Source organism: Fukomys damarensis, unplaced genomic scaffold (assembly GCF_012274545.1).
Source record: "Fukomys damarensis isolate Sample0158 unplaced genomic scaffold, DMR_v1.0_HiC HiC_scaffold_17, whole genome shotgun sequence".
NCBI classification, from domain to species: Eukaryota; Metazoa; Chordata; class Mammalia; order Rodentia; family Bathyergidae; genus Fukomys; species Fukomys damarensis.
The window spans coordinates 14,795,086-14,810,163 of NW_022900929.1; the positions used below are offsets into that span (position 1 = coordinate 14,795,086).

Consider the following 15,078-nt stretch of genomic DNA (forward strand, 5'->3'; position numbering starts at 1 on the left):
GTCCGGCCCGGGCTTCCCTGGGTGGTGTCGGCGGCGAGGATGCGCCAGGTCCCTCCGGGCTGTGCCCTCCGCTGGGCCTGGCACCTGAGTTGGAGAGGAAGCAGCCCGTCACGTCGCCTACCGTATTGAGACCTGCACCCCGGCGGGCGGGCGGGAGGGAGGAGGGAGGAGCTGGGACACGCGCGTCCGGTCCATTTTTGGCTGAAGGTGCGCTTCCTCCTACCCAAGCATTCCGGGACCGTCACAATGCAGCAAAATCCGAGTGCTCCAACGAAGTGGCCCCTCCATACCCCGCGTCCCTCAGGGCTTTCTGATTGCTCGGCTGCTTTGACGTCCGGGCCACTCGGCCGATTCTGGGAGCGCGGATGTGTGGTCTGCCTTGCACACAGGCTGGGCACCGTAACTTCTTCCTTGCCGAATTTTAGCGCGTGGGGGTGGAGGGGCAGCTGGCAAGGGACACAGGCTGCAGAGACGCCCTCGGCTCCAGGCACAGCGCGCCTCAGTCTGCATTGGGCTGACACCCATACAGCGTGGGGATTTTCCTAGTTGCCAGAGATACGATTTGACGTTGCTGTAGTTTTGTTGCTTACTCCTCTTGGGATCTGCAGTGGCGCGATTCCCCCCTTGTGTTTTTTGTTTTTTGTTTTTGTACTTGTTTTTGTTTTCTTCTCTCTTTGAAAAGATAACAATGCTGTGCTCGGCAGAAATGGATACAGGAAGAGCGGCGTAGTTCAAGGATTAAGGGAGGAGGCATCTTCTCTCTTTTCCTGGTAATTAATCACGATTTTATAAGGGCAGATGCCCTACCCGAAAAGGCCAGCCTGTGCACAACCCAGCGGTGTTGTGGTCCAAGGCGTCTCAAAGCAGGTGGCCCGATCTGCGTTCCTCGTCGGCGGACTCGCTCCCGCTGTGGCTATTACGGTAATTCATTCTAGATTGGGGATTCATTTTGAAAATGTGTTTTCCGCTAAGAGGAATTAGAGTCTACATGTCTGTCCTAATATGAACGTGTGTGCCTATTTGGTAGAGAAATAGATTGGGCAGAGTTTCCTGCCCGCCCCCCGGAAAAATGCTACCCCCCCATTGGAAAAATGTATCACTGTTTTAATTCCTAGACCTAGAGGCAAATCGGACTTTAGAGTATTTCATTGGATAAACTATGTTCTGGCTGATTCTGTATTAGAATCAGTAGTCGGCTGCTTTGTGGAATGACAAGTTTTCTTTTTGTCTGAAGAGGTTTTTTTTCAAAGCCAGTTGCCTAAATTTGTTGGGATTATGACATTATTGACTTGGTAGGAAGGCCACATCCCGAGCTGGACCAACCTGTCAGTGCATTAGTATGGAGGGAAGATTGATTATAGAGTATCATTTGGCTTGATTCTGTTTATGCTATTAAAAATGGACATACTAAAATACCACTTTAAGCTTTACCTTCTGTGGATGAGTATAATCAAGCAAATAATAAAAGTCGGATGTGACTATGAGAAAACCACCTCTGTCTCAGTCCTTCTCTGTAAAGTAAGTTGGACCAGTTAATTCCGTGGTTCTTTTTAGCTTCAGCAACTTGAGATAACTAATATTTGGGTTAAAAAAAGCTATGCATCTTAGGAACGGTAAATCATCAAAGCCCAAGCAATAAAAGCAAAGGATTTATTATAGAATTTATGGTTATTTTTACATCTCAAAAATTTTAACTTCAGTGTCTGCATTTTTTCTGTGTAAATGAAGGTAGTCAACAACTCAAATGTAATTTTTTGTCCACTATAGAAAAAGATTGTTGGGGGGAGAAAAATTTTGAATTGGGTTACAGGTTTTCTCCTAAAGATTTAATTATTCATTCCAATCTTGTCTTATATAATTAGGAATTTCCTTATTTCCAGTGATTGATTTTTGTCTGTTTGTTTGTTTGTAATGAAAGACTCTAGATAGCTGCTTCATCCTACGCAATAATTAGCAAGAGTATCAGACATCCCCTGATCTAATTTGATATTGCTTATAAAACCTGTTGGCGCTATTGTGTGTTATGAAAATGAGCCAGGCAATGCTGGTTCAAACAGACAAGCAAAGTGTTTTCATGTGCTTTCAGAAATGTGCTTCCAGTAATTATTACAATTTAGGGACGGTTGAGGTATTTAGTCATTGATTTATGCTTAGCCACACCATTTTTTATAGCTATGCACTCATTTTTTTTAAAGTTACAATCCAGATTCACAGCTCAGAGTAACAGTTCTGCCAGGCCTAATTAACCACTTCCTTGCCTGTTTTACCGTAGCCTTTCATTCATACAGCAAAGGTGGCCCTGATCACACTGCAGTTTCCTGAGTTGCGCCACAGCCTCCTTGTTCAAACATCAGAGTGTTTTCAGGACAAGGACATTGTCAGAGCCATCGCTCTTCTCTGCAGCACCTGGCACTTTGTCAGGTACATGGTAGGCTCTTAGGCATGTTTAGTGAGTGGATTTCAGGTCATATAAATGCCCTGTGAGTGTATAAGCAGGAGGTAGGTGGGAACCTCAGCTTTGGGAATCAGCTGTGGGAATCAGAGGGGTTATGTAAGATGCATAAGGGAATTGATGAGCCAGGACTCAAATCCAGCCCTTCCAGACTGTCACAGAGAGAAGCTCCACCCATTCAGAAAAACAAACAAACAAACATGGTGGAGAGTGTCCAGTTCAAGTGTTTGTAGACTCAGGTTATTTATTTTTGGTTGAATGATCTGGATTCTCCATTTTAACAAAACTGACCTGATGGCAGTGCTGTTCTGTCTTGCCTTGACAGGCGCCTTGTCTGTCCCAAGCATTCTGTCCTCACGCTAACAGGGTGGGCACTCTTCTGTCCATCTTCTCTCCAGGTCTTGATTCCACTACACAGAGCTTGCTAGGATGATGGGCATGGCTAGGGAAGGCCACTCACTAACTGGCCACATGTATCCATCCTCCACTCTGCTTCTGAGAGGACCCAGCAGTTAGGCCAGAGACGCCTGTCATCCTGGGCCAGCCTAGCATGAATGTGTTCCCAGTCAGGCCCATTTCTGTACCAACAAACAGTTGTGACTTACAGGCCTTAAAACCCTTGCCTGCTTCTGTCCCATTTGCCTGCTGCTTTTGTCATTAAAAACAGGAATGGTTACCATTAGGAAATCAGGACGTTCAGTCCTCACCTGTGGTTTCCATACTGCAGCCCCCGCTCCCACATTTAATGTTCATGGACTTTCAGGGACTACAGTGTGAACTAGTCTGGATGGCCTTCCTGTCATTTTTCCTCTCTAATGTTTCATTTCCTCATCTTTAAAAGTAGGACCTGAAGGAGAGAGTTCTAACGCTATGACTTTGTGATTGTTTTTGTTACTTTATTTAGCGATCCAATTGGAGAGTGAAAGATACAAAGAATAATTTACCTTTGCAATATATGTGCTATGTAATATATGTAGAAATACTTAAGGCTTTGTGTGTTCATCTGTCAGCTATCTGATAACCACTTTGAGCCTTTTGTTAATGCTGTTTTTCTATAGATATCTTGGAGCAATTCTTTCTTAAAACTGCATTTGTTCTGTTAAAGGAAAGAGAGCCATATGTGGCGTTACACAAACTTCTTATTGTTTCATCCATTTCTGTTTTCCAGGGCTTATTTCTTAGTGTTGCTGTTCCAAGTTAAGATAACATTAGCTAGACTGAGCTGGTCTTCTGATGACTGGATAGAGGACCTGTCTTTCTCCCAGACTTTCTGGCCACCATTTGAAACTTAAATATGCACTTGTGTCTTAAGGGTTCTTTAAGTACTTTAGAAAGCACAATAACATGTTACTGATTATGTGTATCAAGAGCCTTAATGTGTGGATGTAGGAGCATTGGTAAGGGGCTGATGTTCTCTGTAACATGGGCATAGTAGGAAAACTGATACATACAGGACAGCAATGCTATTACTTATTGACAAAATGGCACAAAGACCACTGGACTTTTAGGTGATCTGGATTTCCATAGCAACAGGCAACGTGCAGAGTCCACACTATTTATCTAAAACAACAATTTATTGGCCCCACACTTGAAGTACTTAATAAGGATGTAGCTCGTGGATGGGCTCTTCCGCGGCTATCAGGCTTCTGTTGCATGTGATATTTTTTTGGGAGAATTCAGTGGCTGAAACTTAAGCTGGTGTTGGTGGGGGGAGTTGGGGTGGGAGCTGGAAAAGGACGCCATCTGTGCCCACAATGACGAATGCTGTCGTGAAGTCTTCACTCGGGGTCCCTTTTATATATTTAGTGGAGCAGATTTTTCGTTTCACACTTTCTAGATAAATTTGTATTGCACAGATGTCAGGGAAATATCATGTGTGTGAAAGAAAAAAAGACCAAAATTCACATCCATGGCCAGGGATTGCAATTCGATCAATTTGTCCTTAAATTGACACCTATTTAATTTGCCTGAATGTTCCCTGCTTCTTCCTGGGGATTTTAGGCAGAGCACTTTGAGAAACAAAAAGCTCAGGGTCTTGCTAAATTGCTGACTTGTCCAAGCTGGACTCAAATTTACAATCCCCTTGCCTCGCCTCCTGGAATGCTGGGATTACAGGTGTGGCAAAAATCTCAGTCTTATACATTATTAAAAGTCACACGTTCAGTTTGCGAGGGTAAAAAGATGCAGAGGCTAGAATTAAACATAAAAGACCTCGCTGTAGTGCAGTGGGTTCCAGGGCTGATGGAATCCATTAGCATCATTTCCCTTCCTGTATCAGATAGGAACACAATCAATAGATTTTTTTTATCTTCAGAAGGACTTCTTTTTTTCTTTACCATCAGTCATAATTCCTTTTACCATCAGAATGTAAAACCACTTAAGTTTTCATCCTCTATTTTGATCACGAGTCACTTTTGTAGGAATTTGCTTTTGGAAGCCGAGAAAAAATTTTGAGGGTTTTGACAGTATTATTTGCTCCTCTCTCACCTCCTCAGTATGGTGCTTCCGGTGCCCTTTGTAGCCCACAACACAGGGCACAGGCCCTGCATATACAGGGGATGATAGTGAGAAATGCTTGGCAATTCAGAGGGACTGAAATACATTACATGTTATTAAGTCTCTCCACTGGCTTCACTTCTTCCTGTGACCAATTTTCTCTTCTCTTTTATAGAATATGCTTCCAAAACGTTATCTGACGGGCTTTCTTCATTCACCCTCCCTTAGCCTCCAAAGACACTTTTGTTGTGTGAGGTTTGGTTTGTACAAACCATGTACTTAACGTATGTGTAAATTATGAAACAAAATAACTCAAATACCCTCTCATCAGTTCACCTGAAGCCACCTCCATTTCTCTGTCTCTTCACTCCTCTCCCTTTCTTGAGAGCCATCTGTGGGACTTTTGTCCCTTTCACTCCGCCTCCCACTGTTCTCATGGTGGTCACCAGTGACCTCTGCCCTTTGATGGACAAAAGCCAACGTCCCAGCTTCCTCCAGGACACAAATTTCCCTGGTTCTCCTGCTGCTTCTCTAGGCCTGTGCTCTGGTTGGCTCCTGAATATTAACCCCTACGGACCTCTTCTGAACTTGGACCTCTCACTGATGATGGGATTCCCCAGGGCTTGGCTTTCAGACCTGTTCTTTTCTTACCTGTATTCCTTCTGTTGATTTCAACATGGTCTTCGTGCTGATGATTCTAAGATTTTTCCCAGCCCTGACTCATTCCCAGAACTCCAAACTTTAATAGGCATCCACCCAGTACCTTCCCTTGAATACCACATAATCTTAAAATGAACATGTGCAAAAATACTTCCACATATTGTCACTCCCCAAACCTGCATCTCCTCCAGTGTTCTCTGACTCTCTGGAAGGGCAACTCTGTCCATCTCGTGGCTCAGGCCGAAGTCCTGCAGCTCCTCCTGACCTCTTTGTCTCGGTAACTTTCAGAAAATCTCTCTCTCTTCCTTTCAGTTGTTCCATCCAGCATGACAGCTCCTGTCTACACTACAGGGAACTTCCCTCTCTGCCTCCCTGCATTCTGTGCCCATCTGCATTCTGTTCCCTACACAGCAGCCCAAATGTGCTCTTAAATATGTAAGTCACATAGTATCATCCAATCACTTATTCAGAACTGAGTAAATATCTGCTGGGCTTAACTGCAGTGATGTGGCAGGAGCACAACACAAAATGGTCACAAATTCTTGACCTCCTGGAGTGTAGGTTGTGTTACTTCTTAGCCCACAACCTACCAATAATTTCTTCCTCTGCAGAATGAAACCCGGACTCCCTATTTGGCCTACAGGATTCTGCATTCACTCTCCCCTGGATCCCTGGATCCCAGGGTCCTGGCTTTTCCTAGAATGTGTCTGGTGTACTGTCTGTCATGTTGGCTCTTCCCTGGATTTGGAGCGATTGTCCCCCAGCTCCCAATCAGGTGTCTTTAAAAAGGTGTTCACTGACCACCCATTTACAATATGCTCTCTTCTGCCTCCTTGTTTTCCCTTTCTTCACACCACTTAGCATCATATGATTTGCCAAATATTTTATTGCTTATGTTCTTGCTCCTTGTCTCCTTTTCTGTTACAGTTTACCTCTAGAGTGCCCCCAGAAGTCTTATGTATTCAGAAGACTTGGGAGGTAATTGGATCATGGTGTGCTATCCTCATCAGTTGGTTGCTCTGTTGATGAGTTCTTAGCTAAATGTGCTGTTAGGAGGTGGGGCCTGGTTGGAGGTGGGTCACTGGGGGCGTGGGCTGGAAAAGTATATCTCTAGGTTCCTCCCTCCCTTCTTGCTCTGCTTCCTGGATGCCAGGGTTAGCAGCTTTCCTTTGCCACGTCCTTCTGCTAGCATGTTTTTGCCATAGAGCAATGTGATCATGGACTGAATCCTCTGAAAGGATGAGCCACATTAAGCTCCTCCTTCTTTTTTAAAAATTGAATTTATTGGTACATTTTAGGTATACAGTACAGTTACATTCATTATTGGGCCCTTGTACCTTTACATGACAGGTCTTGGTTCTCATTTTTTCCCCTTGTCCCTGCCCTCCCTTCACCCCCTCCTCCAAGCCCCTCCTCCTTTAAGTCGTGAGTGTCAGGTATCATGTCCCAGCTATGGGAAAGCTGACAAAGACACATTTTAACTTGCAAACTCCACTAGGAACCTATTTAGTCCATGCCCAGAACTGTGTCTGAAGCATACCAGAGACTGCACTAGATATTTACTGACTGACTGACTGACTGATGTAACAGTCAGGGCTGTCCTTGACTGAAATTCAACCTTAAAATGTTCTCTGACTCCATTTTATACCACATAAAATCCAATCAAAATCTGGAGTCTAGTCTGATGATATTCTCAGGTCTCTCTGGATCCTCTGAGAAAATGCTTTTCCTTTTCCACAAACCATTTCCCTCTGCCCTGCAAGGTGGTGGCTGAGGAGTTGTCCTCACAGCCTAGACATTTTGTAGGTATTGAACCTCTGTGCTTTTTTCCTGTGTGGCATTTTCTAGCCCTTAAAGAAAGATGCTAGCTTTCGCCTGTCTTTCCTTCCTCCTCAGCACCCAGCCGTAGTAGTCAGTCACTCCGTTATTGTTGAATTGAGTCACTTATTTGCTGTTATTCTGTTGCTAGGACTTGATAAAAACTGCTCTTTGCCCTCTGGTTTCTGCTTTCTCTGGGCCTCGATGACTTTGTCATCTTGAACGTGAGCTGTCATGCCTGTGCTCAGAATCTGCTGGAGTGGCTGTTCTGTGCAGTGAAGAGCTAGCTCCCTGGGCTGGCACTACAGTGTGCAGGCTGTGGCCAGTTCATGTCTCCATTTGTCACTTCTGTCCCCTGCTATGGCCGCTTAAGTCTTTTTTTTTTTTCTTTTTTTCCAAACCTGCTCTGCTTTTCTATAGTTACAGTTTTTTTCCTTATGCTGTTTTCTACACTTAGTATTCTTCCCACTCCTCTAAATTTACTCATTTTTGAGATTCCCTCTTAATTTGTATCTGCTAAGAAGCCATCACTCTGTTACCTAGTGGAATATGATTTCTCTCTCCTCCCCCAGAGTGCCCAGTGTACTTATCATTATTTGCTCACTATGAGGATTGTGTCGCATTTATCTTAGGGTTCCCAGTATCTACCTGAGTGTAAGATGAATGAGTGACTCAGAGAACAACCCCAGAGTCGAGCAGGTCTGTAAGTTTTTTGCTTGTAGAATGTTATTCATGTGTATGCATCCACAAAGGGCATACCGTAAAATGTTATTGGAAGTAAAGGTCAGGGCTGCCCGCCGCTCAAAGGCCAATACCCATATCAAGAGATGAGAGTCTGTGCTAAGAAATCAGGTTTATTCAAAGGATAGCAATCTTGAGAAGATAGAGGGGTTACTCCTCAAAGCTCCATCTTGAGGGCTCAGGGGTGAAAGGAATTTTATAGGGAGGGAAAGGAGCAGCAGGCAGGAAGGTTACATGCTGAGCAGGCTTTTCATCATCCTGGGCATGTTTCTTCTTTTTTATTTTTTTCCAGAAAGTCACAATGGACCTTGACCTCCTGGGACTACTGTGTTTCCTTAAAAATAAAACCTGGCTAGAAAATAATCAACCTTGAAAACGAGAGATCGAAAATGCCTTACCCACCCTACCGATTAGCCACTGAGCAAGAGAATAGTGACAGTAGGTAAGGCAAGGACAGGCTGATTGGGGCTGGCAGTTTTGACCTCTAGTTTCCAAGGCTGATTATTTTCCAGCTGGGTCTTATTTTGGGGGAAAGAGGGTAGCTCCTTTAGACACAAGTAAAGACAAAGGAGGAACATTACAATTGTTCTGAGTTCTGTAAAACTAAAGCAAGATGTAGCAGCCAGCATCTTGACCACCTAGGTAGGATTTCTCTTCACCAAAAGGACTGGAGTGGAGTGGAAATGCAGAGGGAGGGGGAAAGAGGGACAACTCTGAGAGAGCAGTCCTGCTGCAAAAGGAAGTCAGAAGAGGTAAGTTCCATAAGACAGGGATTTTTCTTCATCTCTCCGTCCTCCTAAGTGTCTAGAATAGTAGTACTCTGCTCAATCACTACTTAAAGTCTGGGTGAGGTATATAGGTGGCATCTTAAATGTCTGCTACCCTGGATACATAAATGACAAAACTTGAGAGCTGGGATGCTGTCCCAAGATCACATAATTAAGACGTGGAAGCTCATTTCTCTATAGAGTGTGTCCTATGTTTCCCTGCTCTCCAGTCCTGAACAGTGTCAGGCCTGAATGAGGATTGCTCAATAACCACTTCCGAGATAATGCTTCTCAGTGTTATGGTATCTGAGGGACTCCTTTCTTTGAACCTGGCCTGATTTTTTAGATCTTCTGAAAAGAAGCAACAGAGTACAAACTTCAGGATCTCTAAAGATTCAGGCACTCAGAAGAAGATGTGGTTTCTTCATTCTTCCTAAGCCTCAGCACATCTGGGCCCCTTGGCTTTGGAGGGTTGACACGCAGGGATTTGGCTTAAACCTGGACCAGCATGGAAGGGTGAACTGGTGGTCAGTGCCTCTTGGAGCCTCTCTAAGGGAAGACTCAATTGGTGGCATTGAAGTTATTTGGTCGTAATTTCAGCAGAAGCTTTTATTGGCAGTGTTGCCTTTTTTCCCTCATAACAATGTTCTATTGCAAGCTAGCACAATTTTTGACGAACCATCTCTCATAGGAACTTTGCAAGCATTTTCCATCATTTTGTTGCAATGAAGTAAAATTTATCTTTCTTAGAACCATACATTCTGATCACAGCATAACATCCTTGGGAAAAAAAAAAATGAAATTCTCAAATTGTTATTTCACCTTTGTCCCCAGAGAGAAGAAAAGTATCACTAAACACATACAAAGTTGGGGAGGTTTCCAGCTTCTAAAGAGAAAATTGATCAAGGAACCTTTGGAATCACAAATTAAAATAAGAATGTATTATATGTATGAGTACATGTGTATCTATACTCAAATACTATGTAGAAATCTGTGTATGTACAATATATAAGCGCATATACTTTTTTAGGTACTGGGGATTGAACCCAGGGCTTTCACACTGAGCTACATCCCCAGCCCTTTTTATTTTTTATTTTGGAGCAGAGTCTTACTAAGTCACCAATTTGCCCAGACTGGGTTTGAATATGTGAATATCCTGACTCAGCCTCAGCTGAGATTACAAGCATGCCCCACCCTACTTTAAAAATTTGGGGGGTTAATTATTTTCAAGGAAATTTCACATTATTTATTCATTCAGAAAACATTTCCTGAGCATCTATTATATGAGGAACATTAATGCTTTTTATAGGTGAGATTTTTTTTCCCCTACTTAGACAAAAAAATCTACTTACATAGTTTTGGGGTGAAAATGTCTGAAAACAAAGCAGATTAAAATGCCTCCTTTAAGAAGCAAATATGAGGCAGTTGTAGCCTTTGAGGGTGATTATTTCATTTTCCATACAATTTATGGTGAATCTATCACGAGCGGGAAACTGTTTTCGTGATGAATGGACCTGCAGCTGCATTTCTTGTCTTCATAAAGCTCAGAATGAGATCCTGAAACTTAGAATATCGCTTCCCAAAGAGCTACTCACAGTTTGATCATTAAAGAGAACATTGCCTTTGTCAGTGGCTTAGAAATCTTTGGTATATTCTTCAATGAAATCAATTTTTCCAAGACGGCTCCTGATCTTGACCTCTGGCACCCTAGGACTGAGACACAGGGTCTATTAACTGCACGCCCCCTGATGTAGGAAATTGCTCCCTCAAGACTTGGCTCTTTGCTACAGATGTCCCTTTTCCCAGTGATGCAGAGTCTTTGAAATGTCCCCTGGGAACTTGGAACAGCTGTGTCAAAGGACCTTATGCAGTTCAGCCTTGCCTGAAATTCACATTTCTTCAGTTTCTGCCTGCTCAGGACCCAGAGGCAAAGTGAAGGGGCTGGCAGGGTTTCCACCACTAGCAGGTGGCCCCACTGGTGATGGATGTCCCCAGATACTGGCCTGCCTGATGCTGTGGTCTAGGGTCCCATAGCCCTCAAGCGTGGTGGGCTTTGGGTTGAGGAAGGAGGCGAGGAGACCAGGTCCTGCTGTCCAGTGTTCCAAGTCCTACTCTGAATTAAATGGCATTTATTGCCTAATCTGGGATAATTTCAGTTTTCTAGAGAAAGCATTCTATGAAACATGTCAGCTACAGAGAGAAGGTGGAAGGTTTCTAGCAAAAGAACTAAAACAAATTGAAGCCTTTATTGTGTCTACATGTGTGGGGCTGATGGATATAGGAGCAATTTGGAGAAAAGCACTAAGGTCTCAGGAAAGCTTTATTTATTCTTTGTTCTGACCCCTCTTTCAAGTGTTCATTTGCCTCTCCTCAATACTGTAATCAATGCACCTTTTAAAAATAGAAATTAACTTTGTGGTGGGAATTTTTAAAATTTGATTAGCATTTTTGGCTAGAAATGTCACTGTATAGGCAAAAGAGAGTGGATGGCTTTGTTTTACCGATTGCTCACATCCTGGTATGAATTTGCAAATGGCTTTTGAGGGATCCAAATATTTTATTTTTCAAATCTGTTTTTTTTTTTTTTTCTGAAGTGCTATTAGCAGGTGGAACTCATGACTTCAGGCATTTTTCAGGCGATGAGCTCAGTGAGATTTGGAAATTAGCTAAGCCATTTATTGATTCATAGAATGCTGGCTGGGTAAGGAATCTAAACTGAGTGTCATTTACCCCCTGTTTTTCAAAACAATGGAGCTCAAGCACAGCTGTCTCCCTGGGTCACAGAACTTGCCTTTGCTCATCTGCAGACAAGACCCTGTCTCTGGGCTTGTGGTTGCATGTGTGCAGCCTGCTTTGAGAGCTCAGGAAGGCAGGAAGCTATGATGACCCCAGGGCCCAGGCAGGTGGTGTAAGGGAGCAAGAGGCCTGGGGTTTCAGTGTGGTGGGGTGGCTGGTAGTCCAGCTCCTGATGGCAACTATTTAGCTTCCAGCTCATTGCTGTTACACAAGAATGTGACCTGGCTTGCTAAGCTTTCAGATTTTCCTCTAAGAAAACCGAAACACTTAGAATTTGTAGGAGAAATGTAAAGTTTTGCCCATTCAGTTTAATGATTTTCCAATGCTGGGTGTACCAACTAGGCAAAATTGGAATCCTCTAAATTAGGAAAACTGTGCTTTTAGGATGTCTTAGTCTGTTTAAGCTGCCATGGAAGTGTTTCATACACTGGGTGGCTTATAAAGAGCAGACAGTTGTTTCTCACGGTTCTGGAGACTGAAAGTTCCAGATGAGGGCAGTGGGTGACAGAAAGCAGCTTTTACCTTGCAGCCTCACAGGGTAGGAAGGAGGCTAGAGAGCTCTCAATCCACCTCTCTCTCATATTGGTTATTTTGTTTGTTTGTTTGTTTGTTTGGTTCCGGGGATCGAACTTGGGTCCTTGTGCTTGCACGGCAGGTGGTGGAACCACTGAGCAACATCCCCAGGCCTTCTTTATATTTTAATTTTGCTAAGTCACTGAACTTTCGAGACTGGGCTTGAACCTATGATCATCCTGCCTCCGCCTTTCAGAGTGCTAGGATTACAGGTGCAACCCACCATGCTCAGCTTTTGAGTCTCTTATACAGGCCCTAATGGCACTCAGGAGGGCTTTACCAGAGTGACCTAATTACCTCTCAAAGACCCCTACTCCAAATTTTATGACACTGGGGTTTAGGATTTCAACATATAAACATGGGGGAAGGGGAATCCAGCACCCAACAGGATCTCTAGGGAATGAAACAAAGGGTCAAGATTGGAGATTCCAAACTCTGAAAAATGGGAAGAGCTCAGCAGCTCTTGTTCTGAGTGAAGAATAAAAACTCGTGGGTAGAAGATTTTGAGTCAATCATAGGTAGTATTTTCTGATATTCAGAATTGGTCTGAAGAGACTAGCATTAGCATGCCAGGTGGCCTAACCAAAGGCAAGAGGTGGGGATGCTGGACAGGCTCTCACCACCGCAAGAATCTGGGAGCACTGGTCCTCTCCCAGCCAGAGAGGTGCTACTGCAACCTCAGGAAAGTCCTTCTTTACAGTTTTATCTTAAAAATGTAACGTGTATATTATTATGTAGAACATAGGTCAACAAACTGGGGTTGCCTGGTCTTTTTTGTAGATATGATTTAATTAGAAAACAATCGTGCAAATCATCTCTCAATGGCATCTTTAGCTGCTTTGTGTGACTGTGACAGAGCTGAGCAATAAAGATGGAGACTGCAGGACCCTAAAAGCTGCGATCTTAGCTGGGTGTGGTGGTGCACCCCTATAATCCTAGCAATCTGGAAGGCCAAGGCCAGGAGGATCGCTGCTAGTTCAAGCCCAGCCTGGGCAATTTAGTGACTTAGTGAGATCTTGTCTCAAGATAAAAAATAAAAAAGGAGTAGAAGGGTAGCTTAGTGTGAAAACCCTGAGTTCAATCCCTAACACCACACACAATACACACACACATGCGCACGTGAGCAGAATCTTTATCAGTTGACCTTTAAAAGAAGCTTCACCCCTGCTTAATATGATAAAAATTAAACTAAGTTAAATAATTTCTAAACAAAATAATGTGCAAAGAATAAAACAATCACCTGCAATGCAATGGCAGATGGAAGATCCATTTGTGTCTAATGTATTTTCTCTAAGCCTACATACATTATAATATTGAAATTACTCCATAAACACAAGTTGTGATCTTTCTGCAATTTATCAGGTGTGTTTTCTTTTCATACTATTTCTGTATTGTGTGTATATAATTTTAATTGTCATTTAATAATGTATGTAATACTCCATATATATGTATATGTATATATTTATAATGTATTGTGTGTGTGTGTGTGTGTGTGTGTGTGTGTGTGTTTGATAACTGGGGATTGAACCCAGGACTTTGCATTGATCTACATCCATAGACCTTTTTATTTTTTGAGGCAGGGTGTCACTAACTTGCCGGGTAGGACTTGAACTTTCAATCGGCCTACCTCAGCTTCCCAAGTGCTGGGGTTATAGCCATGTGCCACCATGCCCAAGTTGCATAGACTGTTTATTGTGGCATGTTGCTGTGTGTTTGACACAATGGCCCTTTGACAACTCAATTCGTTCCCAAGAGCTGGTTGTAACTCAGGTTGGTCAGTTGAAGGCTCAGGCTCCTCTCCACAGCCTTCAAAGTCTCTCTCTTGTATACAGGCAGATCTCAGTGTCTTTAGAGAGATGTTGGTCCAAGGTTTCTCAACCCTACACACTGCAATTGTAATGTTCCTTCTGAACTCTTTAAAGGTTAGTCTGGTAGCTGAGATCATCTGGAAGCACAGGCAGCTGGCATTCAGGTTGTAACTCAAGACTTTGTAAGTTATAACTAAAATTCTGATCCTAAGCCAAGTTGTTTACATGTTGGGCAGTCATAATTCGAGGGTCCACTGGATATACGATTTCATTTAGTGTTCCTAAGCTCACGCAGCAAGTAGCATTAGCTCCATTTTGCAGCTGGGAACCTTGAGGCTTGCACAGCCCCGTTCTCTGGCAGGCAGACATCCTTGCCCCTTCAGCCATTCATCTGTTCCTGGGCCCTGCAGTGACATTTGCTTTTGGGAGGGTAAATCTAGAAATATTGAATTGATGAACACAATGTATGCAGTTCATTGGCTGCATATATGGTTTCTGTACAAAGAATTCTCAAAAGCAGAGTTGGTGAATCTAAAGGTACATGGAGGTTTCCTCCGATGCACACCAGAGTGGCTTTTCAGGGATATCACAGCAGCAAATGTCAGATGCTCCCTGTGAGAGGGAGGTGCTCCCACCTGCACCTCTGCTCTTCTCCCTTTCAGGGAGTATGGCTTGGGCTGCTGTCCTCTTCAGGCTGAGATGGGACCAAGAAGTTTCCCGGGCCTCTGCCATCTCCATTGCTGTTCTTCCTGCTGTGTGTAAGCCAGGACAGCAATTGAAAAGGAAACTGCCTGTGTCATGGAGTCAGGAGAGACCTCGTTTAGGGAAATCCATAGTCAGCCCTGATAGGAGGGCAGAAGCGACCCCAGCCTCTGCTGTCTTCAGCTGATAATCTGGGGACCATGTTTGCATCTGGGTTTCTGCAGTTCTCTGTCCTGATGTCCTCGCCTCTAAGCCAGTCAAATGA

At 43.6% G+C, this 15,078-nt stretch overlaps 1 protein-coding gene across 1 annotated transcript in view; it reads left to right on the plus strand.

The window, feature by feature from the left end:
• Nucleotides 1-6: 6 nt before the first annotated feature.
• Hecw1 (HECT, C2 and WW domain containing E3 ubiquitin protein ligase 1) overlaps nucleotides 7-15,078 on the plus strand; it is a 390,788-nt gene continuing 375,716 nt past the window's right edge. The window contains 1 exon segment of the mRNA XM_010610867.3: nucleotides 7-921. Within this exon segment, the coding sequence (XP_010609169.1) occupies nucleotides 799-921 (123 nt within the window). The 5' untranslated portion in view covers nucleotides 7-798.